The following is a 10,164-nucleotide window of genomic DNA, read 5'->3' on the forward strand; positions in this document are numbered from 1 at the left end:
TTAGCAACAGCGATGGTTGCACCAGAAGATGCTACCAGCTGATGCTCACCTGGTGCCAGGAATTTTCCACACACCTGGGCCTCCAACTGGGAGGCATTCTTATCCTCACATTACAGATGAAAAAGCAGACTCAGGGGTTAAGTAGCTCATGCCAAGCCACAGATTCTGAAAAGGCTCACTTGAGACTCAGGTCACTATGCAGCACTCCACAAAATATGGAATTTTAGTATAAGGGAAACTAAACCCAAAAGGAAAAATCATCTAGCTAAGGGCCATTTTAGTCCTAGCACTCTGGCTATCATCTTCCCTATGTTGGTTGGTCCCTCTGTCCACACACAAGATAGGACAGGACAAGTGATTGCTGTGCTGACAGATCCCCTTGCAAAGCACAAAGCCACTGCAACTTTTATGGTACCAACTATGGACAAACAGCACTGACCTGAAGCTTGTCACACTTGTGTCATTAAACAGTCTTCCTGCATATTTTATTTGAAATGTAAGTATTCTTTTAAGAGCAGCAGTAGGAATTTTGAACAGGATTCCACCTTTATTAGCACAGATCTGATAAACCATGACTTTTAAAATATTAAAAATATTAGTTTGTGTGTGTGTGTTCTTTGTAGCTTTCTCACCTTCTGCCTATACATGGGTTTCAGGGATCAAACTTAGGTCACCAGACTTGTGCAACAAGCATCTTTACCCAATCACCCACTTGCCACTCTTCCTATCCAGTTGTACCCAGTTCCATCCTACCTCTTTGTTCCCAGAAATAACAACTCTGAGATTTAATAAATCCCTAGGCTTTGAATTGCTCCCTGACTAAATTGTTTATTCTAGTCTATGTGTGCCACATGACTAGTTCCTTCTCAGTTTCATGCATCTGTCTCCTCAGAGTTTGAGGCAAATCTCCCTGCTCCTGATTCTTTGCAGAATCCTAGCTCTTTCTCTGCCCAAAGTCCCATCTGCTATTTACTGCATCAGCTAACAGGCCATCAGGTTTTTATTGACAGGAGATGCTTCCACACAGTTTCCAAGATAGTCTCTCTAAACCCAGACACTTTTAAAGTGTCCAAAATTCCATGATTCTTTCTATAAGGTGGCCTCCATTTATAGGGCAAGAGTTTTCAATCTTCCTAAAGGCTTCTCCTGCAATGTAGACTTGTCTGCCAGAGTCACCACAGAAAGCTGCCTTGAGAAGGAATAGTGACTGTGGGCTAAAAGGAACTTTGAGTCAAAGAGAAATATAAAAAAACACAGTCCTAATAAAATCTAGAGTCAGGCTATAGAGCAACCATGACAAGGTAAGGCATGATGGGAAAAGGCTGACCCAATGGAGGCCCAGATGAAATACAACAGACAGAGTCAACCTGCTGTAATCACTAGAGCCAAGTCTGTTACTTAAGGTGCAGTAGTAGAAAAGAGATATAGGCCAGCTGTAAACTTCCTCTTATCTTAGTTGTAAATTAACACAGGGATGCATGGCCTGTGAGCTGCAGGTAGTACCTTGAAAAGGCTAAAGGCGAAGGGCATGGACCCTGACCTCGGTCTACTGCCTTTCTGGATAGGTAAAGTCAGCAGCATCTTGGATGGGTGCCCTTCTCTGAATCAAGAAAAAAAGGGAGGCTGGGGTTGGGGATTTAGCTCAGTGGTAGAGCGCTTGCCTAGGGAAGCGCAAGGCCCTGGGTTCGGTCCCCAGCTCCAAAAAAAAAAAAAAAAAAAAAAAAAAAAAAAAAGAGGTGTTGACTGTGGTCCTTGGTGTTTACATGAGAGTGATACAACTAGGAAACCTCCCATACAGCCCACTAGTATCTGTCTATCCCTAGATTTGGTCTAAGGTTGGGAGAGGAAAGACCATCTCTGTACATTTAACATGTGTCCTCTCAGGGTCCAAGTTAGACCCCTTGTACCTTCTATGCACTGTCAAGAATTCCAAGGCTAGGGTTGGGGATTTAGCTCAGTGGTTAGAGCGCTTGCCTAGGAAGCGCAAGGCCCTGGGTTCGGTCCCCAGCTCCGAAAAAAAAAAAAAAAAAAAAAAAAAAAAAATTCCAAGGCTACAAAAAAAAAAAAAAAAAAAAAAAAAGACTCCTACAAAGTCCTTCATCTGGTCGTCTCTGCTCATCAAACAAAGCAAGTTATTATCATCCCTCTTTCCAGAGAGTAGAGCTCCTATATTAATTCTATCAATATTTACCTTTAAAAAAACCACCCTTTGACCTATCCAGAACTTAAAACAAACAAAATGGGGGCTTTTGATCTTGAATTTTTTTCCTTTTGAATTAGCTACAGTGGATTTTTTTGGTTTTGTTTTTAAGTTGATTGGGCCATATATGAAAAAAGAAAAACAACACCCCACACAAATGACACTTTAAAAAATCCAGTACCATTGTTTTTTATTTTAAAATACCACCAGCGACAAACTCCTTAGCAAAAGAACCAGGATTACACCTAATGGCAAAACAAACAAACAAACCATCAAAAGCACTATCAGTAAAGTCATGAAAGTGCTCAGTATCAGCCATTGTCTCCCCCACTCCCATGTGGAAAGGTTTAATGAGAGAAGAAGAGTAGATAGAGGAGAGGAGTAAAGGCCAGCCATGAGCACATGGAGGGGAGGGAAATGGGGAGAGAAGTAGGGGAAGAGGGCAAGAGCAAGAGAGCAGAGAAGAGGAGAGAGAACAAGAGAGTCAGCCATTGTTCTTAATTGTAATAAAGTCATGAACTAGTCAAGGTACCCAGTATCACCCACAGTACTTGGCTGTCAGTAAAGTCATAGACTAGTCACAGAGGTCCAGTATCAGCCACAATACTGGACTTTCTGTTGGGATATACCATGAATCAGAAAAGAGAAAGAAACAAATGACATTAAAATTGAAAGACGAGGGACAAAATTCTTACTACTTGCAGTTGTCCCCACAGAATACTTAGAAGACCAAAGAGAATCAACTGTAAAAGCCATGAGAAATAATGTTACTAGTTTTGAGCTAAAAAAAAAAAAATAAGAATATGTGCTATGATAAAGAATCCTATTTTCAACAACAACAAAAAACAATTAGGATAGAAATGTATAGGAGAGGCCAGCAAGATGACTCATACAGTAAAGGAGAGTTGGAGAACTGAGTTTGACCCCAGAACCCACATAAAGGTAGAAGAGAAAACCAAATCCCCGAAATTGTCCTCTGACCTTTACACAGTACATGTACTTCCACATACACATCATACATACACAAAATAAGAAACAAATAAAAAAGGTGTATAGAATTTTTTTAAAGGAAGTACATAGGGAATAAAGGAAAAGGAAAACAGAATTTTAAGATAATCAGTAAGACTGAGAATTTAGAAAGTGAGTGTGCAGACTGGACATTATACATAGCTGATATATACTAACATTATTACAGTGTTTCAAATCATTTCTTTTTGTTCAAGTAATTCTAAAGTACTTATAAATAAAGTTTGCTTAAAAATAGTGTAGCACCCACCCTGGGAAAAAAAAAAAAAAGGCAAGGAGAGGGATGATTCAAGACTGCTAACAGTGAAAGCTTAAAAGTCTGTGCCAGATAAAGGACCATTATAAGATTTTATCCACTTTCATGTAGCTACAAGTATCCGAAAAGAAGAGCTAAAAGAAATAGGCAAGGTCGAAACGTGGTGACTGTACACAGTCTTAGGAGCAGGCCACTTACACTGATGGAGGTCGATCAGCACTAATTCTTCAGTGCATACTTCAGCTTTACCTGTCAGTTATCAGCATACCCTGTGGCCCAGCAACTCCACTTCAGGAACTTATCCTGTAATGCTCATTTATTCAACAGGCTTTTTTATATTATTATTTTTTTTATTTATTTATTTATTTATTTATTTATTTATTTATTTATTTATTTTTGCCACCTACCATTTGGCATGCCCTGGAATGCAGAGGTGGAGAAAACAACCTACTCTCATTGCACTTCCATTCTTGTTGGGGAGGAGACAGGTAAAGCAGCTCAACAAGTATGCATGCATTTATAGCAATTACAAGGTCAGGTAAGTAAGAAGGTAAACAGGGCTGGGCTGGCCAGGCCTACGTGAAGCACCAGAATGTCTGGGAAAGGCCACAGGGAAAGAACTATGGAGTAATGGTCCAATCTGGCCTTCCTCATTATGCTTTATTCCCCTAAAGCCTCTGTTCATTCAGAGGATGTGGGCACCATGTGAATGCTCCTCTTTGTCCCACAATATTAATCAGGTCCTTTTAATACAAGGAAGGTGTCAGAGCAGTCTTCCCGCTGCCCTCCCAAACATGACTGTGCATAGCAACTTGATTTCTTTCAACGGAAGAATTTCTAAGTCATCTAAGCTATACGCAAAGCACAGGAATAAAAGTGTAATTGAACTGTCAAGGGTTTTTTTTTTTTTTTTTAAATGCAGGTAAACTTCTTAAGAGAAAGTAAAAAATACATACGTCTTTCAAAAGATTAATCACCTGCTAGTTAATTTTTAATTACATGTTATACATTTCTTTTGTGTGCAGGTATGTGAGGTGGACTGCATGGAGGTCAAAAGTCAACTTACGGAAGACAGTTCTCCCTCTTCCACTTCTCCCTCTTCCACTGTTAAGCCACAAGGATTTATCTCAGGCCATTAGGCCTGATGGCAGGAGCCTTCGCCAGCCCTGCAATCTCCCTGTACACACAAACAGCCAGTTCTGGCCCTTCGGCAAGATTGAGAACCACTGACTTTTTAAAGGGATCTCTGTAGTTAAAAGTTCATGATCTTTTAAGAACAGAGCTTCAAGCTCTGGCTTTCTTTCTTGCTTAAATGTTTAACATATGAAGGGAACACTCAATTGACGCAAAAAGAAATGACTGCTACAATTCCTGTCTTAGGAGTATTGCAAACTAACATCTCTGATCATGAACTATCAGGACTGCCTCAAAACTGCCAAGAAAGACAACAGTCTACAAACTGTCAAATTAAGAAACCAGCACAGAGGGAAAGAAACCTACCCCTATGAAACACGCTATCCCATTTTGAAATCGGCTTTACATAATTGCGTCTTTTCCATCCCAAAAAGAGGATGCAAACCACTAACCGACCCACCCAGAGGACTCCAGGTCCTTACAGAGGGATTCTCAATGACCAATTCCTGTGCAGATTCACAGCCAACCACCAGTTCTCTCCAACAGCTGAGAATGGATACATCCCATCCTTTTCTTTGGCGTCTACAAACCGCTTAACCCTCAAAAGGGGGTCGGCAAAGGCTGCGTTGACCTGGGATGAGCTAGTGAAGGGAAGGACCAGACAGGAGAGTTACTACTGAGCTCCTTATAAGGTCAAGGCAAAGAAGGTGAACTGGCTAAGAGCACTTGCAGGGTCTGCGGTTCACACTGCTGGCCCTCTCCTTAAGGGCAGCCTTTCAAACTCCTCAGGAGACTCTTTCCAGAGCCAGTCAGGAATACTGGGCCCCTGATTACTACTGACCCAACCGCTAAGTATCCTTGGCGTGCTAACATGATAAGGGTGTCGATGCCAGCCAGGGTGCTGGATGGGTCAGTGAGAAGCTCGTGGAGGGGTTGGGAGGGTGAGACCAGGGTTGAAGGAGAACTCCAGAGGCAGGTGTTTGGAGGAAAGAATGGTCCCTGCGGGCCAGACGAGGGGAGGTAGTCTGAAGAAGGGTCGAAGAGGACGCCGGGAGGATGGAACCGTGTGATGCTCTCGCAGCAGATCCCTGAAGGTGGGAGCCTGGGACTACCTGCCCTCCAGGTGAGGGACCCGCGCATGTTCGCGCCGCATCTCACCTGCCCAGAGCCCGCTTCATGCCCGCGTCGGATGCGCTGTGCGGCTCTGCCGTCCCCTTGCCCGCCAGACGCAGGTTCTGCTTCAAGCTGCAGTCGGCGTCCAGCGCCGCGGCGGCCGAGCCGGAGGAAGACGAGCCTGAGGCGGCGCAGCGCTCATGCTCCAAGGTGACGGGCTCGGTCCGCTTCCTCATCCCGCGGCCCTGTCGGCCGGCAGCTTTCGGCACCCTGGTTTCGACCGCACGCCTGCGCCGCAGTCGCCGTCGCTCACAGCCGTCACCACCCGGAGCTGGGAGCCCACTGCTGGTCACATCCCCAGCCCCAGGCCGCGGCGCCCGCTATGGACCAGCGCCGGAGGCCGGTCCGCCACCGCGGCCAATCAGCGCACGACTCCCGGAAGCCCCGCCCACAGTCACGCCCCCAGCACCTCTGCTCCACAGGCAGCGCGCCCAGCATCCCTAGCGCCAACAACAGCCATCTTGGAGAAGGGCGGAATAAACTGAAGCTGCGGGTCATTTTCAGGGCAGGGCTAATCTCAAGGGTTTTGCTGCGTTTACAAAGCAGATTAGGGCCAGTTTGGGTTCACGTGCTTGTTGCTCTAAGTGCAACTCAGGTGTCCTCTGCCTACGAATTGATACAGGCCACATCTCTGTGATCCGAATGGGGAGGACACAAAGGGGTCCTAGAGGGATCTAGCCCTTCGCTAGGTAAGATAGGCTCTCTCCGTTCCCTCTTTAGGGCATTTGTCACCCCTAAAAAGCGAGAGCCCCAGATGTTCTTTAGGTTTGTTATACTCAACAAAAAGCTTTACTTTCAGAGAAAGGAGAGAGAGGGAGGAAGAGATAGAGAAAAGTTCTTGTTTAAAACAGCATATATTTTATCCTTAATGCAGAAGGTAAGAAAATAAACTGCCTACGTATGTATGCTTTGAAATCTTTTATTAAAGTTTGGATCTTCATAAAAACGATTAGGATTGCTAAAGCCCAGGAAATCCGTTTCAAAAAGGAATTTGCACTGTGACACCTAAATTTAAGTAATAATTCGATCCACCTGAAAGAAATGAAAGTCCACTTTGTAGCTTTTAATAGTTTTTGTTTTGCTTGATATAGCGTGCATTTTACTAATGAGTTATTTTTGTAATTTCAACACGCATGTAAATCAGTTTAAAAAGTGTTGGCAGCTGATAAAGATTAAATAGGAATTTAGAAATGTAATGGATTATGTTGTTGGCTTTGTCATAATATAGTTACCACTTGCAGTTGCCTAAGAATTTCTTTACCATTTTGCTATGTTATAACCTATGCCCATACCCTATGGATATCTACAATCTTTAAAACAACAACAAAACAGTACTATAGATTTGAAGATTCAAGAAGGTAATTAAATGCTTAAAAATAGTTTTGACCTATCAAGCCATAAAATCTTTATAGAAAAACAAAAGAACAAATAGCCCTGGTAGGACATGCCTGAAGTTACTGCAGAGGCTGACGTCAGGACGGGTGCAGATTGGAGGCCAACTCAGGCAATTTAGTGGCTTCTGTCTGAAAATAACACAAAAAGAACTGAATATAGCTCAATGATGGCACTTCCTCAGTATGCCTGAGGATCAGGGTTCCATTACAGGAGAAAAAGGAGAAGGAGAAAGAGGAGGAGGAGGAAGAGGGTGAATGAGGAAGAGGAGGAGAAAAAATTGGAGGGAGGAGACAGAGAGGGTGTGGGGCTTTGTCTATATGACCCTTACCTCCTAGGTACGCTCCCGTTGAATCTCGGGGTCATACCCTTCCTAGATCTAAGGTTCTTTATCCAATGGTCTACTCCTCATTGACTTCTAATAGGCACTCAACTCTCTTACATCATCCCTATCTGTAGCCTTTCCCTGGATGGAGAAATGGGAACTCCCTCCTTGGCTTTCTCAGAGTCAAGACTCTGGTCTCATTCTTGATTTTTCCTTTTTTTTTTTTTTTTTTTTTTTGGAGCTGGGGACCAACCCAGGGCCTTGTGCTTTTGAGGCAAGTGTTCTACCACTGAGCTAAATCCCCAACCCCTGATTTTTCCTTTTTTATGCTACACTACTACACCTGTCATCAAGTTTTACATCAGCCCTATATTCAAAATCCACTTCTCATTTTCTCCACTTTCCCCAGCCTGGACCAAACAGCCAGCATTCCTCACTTGGATTACTTTAAAGGTCTAAAAGCCTCTCGCCTTCACTTTTGCTTTGCTTCCTCCTTTCTAACATCTGCCACAGGACTGAATCTGTCTACCTTTCAGTAGGTTCCCACCTCTCTCAAAACTGAAAGCTTGTTTACAAAAGGCTCCATAATAGCCTACCTGACTGAACTCCAGCTCCATTATCTGGTCTCAGGAACCAGCTTCTCCTGGGATCACTGCCTCTCTGATGGTCTTTCACAAGGCTTCTCAGCCCCTCCCTAAGACCTTTACACTTAGATTCTTTTTTTTTTTTTTTTTCTTTTCTTTTTTTTGGAGCTGGGGACCGAACCCAGGGCCTTGCGCTCGCTAGGCAAGTGCTTTACCGCTGAGCTAAATCCCCAACCCCTACACTTAGATTCTTGATGTTGGAAAAACCCTGCCTACTATCTACAGAGTTACACCCCTCCCCTATGAGAGTTATGTTTGCTGAACACTAACAAAACTCTCAGACCGTCTCGTTTTTGCTGTGTTCACCTTCCTGGGTTTATTCTGGCTTATCACCAAAATACTTGACATTGATATATCTTTATCTGTATTGATGTTTTCCACACTGCAAGATAGACTCCAAGACAGGCCCTTTTTTACTGCATTATCTTCAGTATCGGGACCGAGGCCTGGCTCATAGTACACACTTCATAAATATTTGCTGAAGGAAAGATAGGATCATCAAGGCTGCTCATAGGTCTTCCACTGCTCCCATTTTAAAAGTAAAGAAATCTAAAGGTCAATAAAAGTCCTGCCTCCTGGATGAAACTGAGAAGATACATGGCCAAGAAGGGTCGAAATTCCTGGTTTGTGAGTCACAATCCTACAGCAGGTAGTTGGGTGTTTAATAAACAGTAACCTAAGTCTCCCTAATCGACATAAACAGAACATCTCTATTTATTTAGCTATCTACCTGCTTACCTATCTGTCCCTTTCTGAGACAGGGTCTCATACTCTAGCCCAGGTTGGCCTGGAACTCTCTGAAATATTCTTGTTTCAGCATCTGGTGTGGTAGAACTACGGGCATGATCCACAACACCCGAACAAGTGTTTTGTTTTTTTAAAAGATTTATTTATTATACATTAGTATGCTGTAGCTGTCTTCAGACACACCAGAAGAGGGCATCAGATCTCATTACAGATGGTTGTGAGCCACCATGTGGTTGCTGGGATTTGAACTCAGGACCTCTGGAAGAGCAGTCAGTGCTCTTAATCACTAAGCCATCTCTCCAGCCTTGGTTTTTTTTTTTTTTTTTGTTTTTTTGTTTTTTTTAATGATTTTTATTTATTTTATGTATGAGTACACAGTTGCTGTCCTCAGACACACCAGAAGAGGGCATTGGATCCCATTACAGATGTCCATGAGCCATCATGTAGTTCCTGGGAATTGAACTCAGGACCTCTGGAAGAGCAGTCAGTGCTCTTAACCTTTGAGCCATCTCTCCAACACCAAGTGGTTCCTTTTAAAGTGGGGCATCCCATGTCCATTTTTTTTTTTCAGGGAATATATGCCCTTGTTAGATCAGGAGTTATAGCCTTAACAGATCATGCCACACTCTAAGCAGCCTCCCTTCCTCCAGGAACAGATACAGGAATATGACAGCCAGTGCTTTGAGTAGGAAGTAACAAAGGAAGAATTTTGCCTTCCCCAAACTGACTTTAAGGAGCGAGCATGTAGCAGGAATTACTTTCCATGCCTACCACCTTGTAGCTTTGGACCACCTCTGCAACTTTTTTTCCCCAAGGATCTCTGCTTAGTTTGATCTGAAGTATCTCTCTTCAGAACCCCACCTACCATACTGTATACAGCATTAATAAGTAACAAAGCTCTCACTTGAAGAACAGTTTGTCTCAGAATCTCCCTGACACCCCTCTCTTAACAGTGTCCAATTCCTCTAACAGTCTTGTTATCTACATTTGTAAAAGAACAAGACAAATCTATTATCGTCTTGTAGAAATTAATACTGCTTTTTCAAAAACCAGCTAAATAGTAAGGCAAAATGGCACACACCTTTCATTCCAGCAGCCAGGAGGCAGAGGCAAGTGGATCTCTGAGTCTGAGGTCAGCCTGGCCTACATAGTAAGACCCTGTCTCAACGGGGAATGTGAAGGGTTAGTGAAATAAGTAGGTTTTATGGTACGGTTTTTACCTTGCATTGTGTAAGGTTAGGAAATTTTTGTCTACTTGACACAAATG

The 10,164-nt window shown here is 43.2% G+C and overlaps 1 protein-coding gene across 2 annotated transcripts in view; it reads right to left on the reverse strand.

Moving 5' to 3' along the window:
* Positions 1 to 6,126, reverse strand: part of Abhd12 (abhydrolase domain containing 12, lysophospholipase) — a 60,430-nt gene extending 54,304 nt beyond the window's left edge. Inside the window, exon 1 of one of the 2 annotated variants that reach the window (XM_032904401.1) lies at positions 5,775 to 6,126. In XM_032904401.1, the coding sequence (XP_032760292.1) occupies positions 5,775 to 5,965 (191 nt within the window). In that variant the 5' untranslated portion in view covers positions 5,966 to 6,126. The remainder of the gene's footprint in view (positions 1 to 5,774) is intronic. The other variant, XM_032904402.1, reaches the window with a different exon arrangement.
* Between the last annotated feature and the right edge of the window lie 4,038 nt (positions 6,127 to 10,164).

The sequence above is a fragment of the Rattus rattus genome, chromosome 5 (genome assembly GCF_011064425.1).
Source record: "Rattus rattus isolate New Zealand chromosome 5, Rrattus_CSIRO_v1, whole genome shotgun sequence".
Classification (NCBI taxonomy): domain Eukaryota; kingdom Metazoa; phylum Chordata; class Mammalia; order Rodentia; family Muridae; genus Rattus; species Rattus rattus.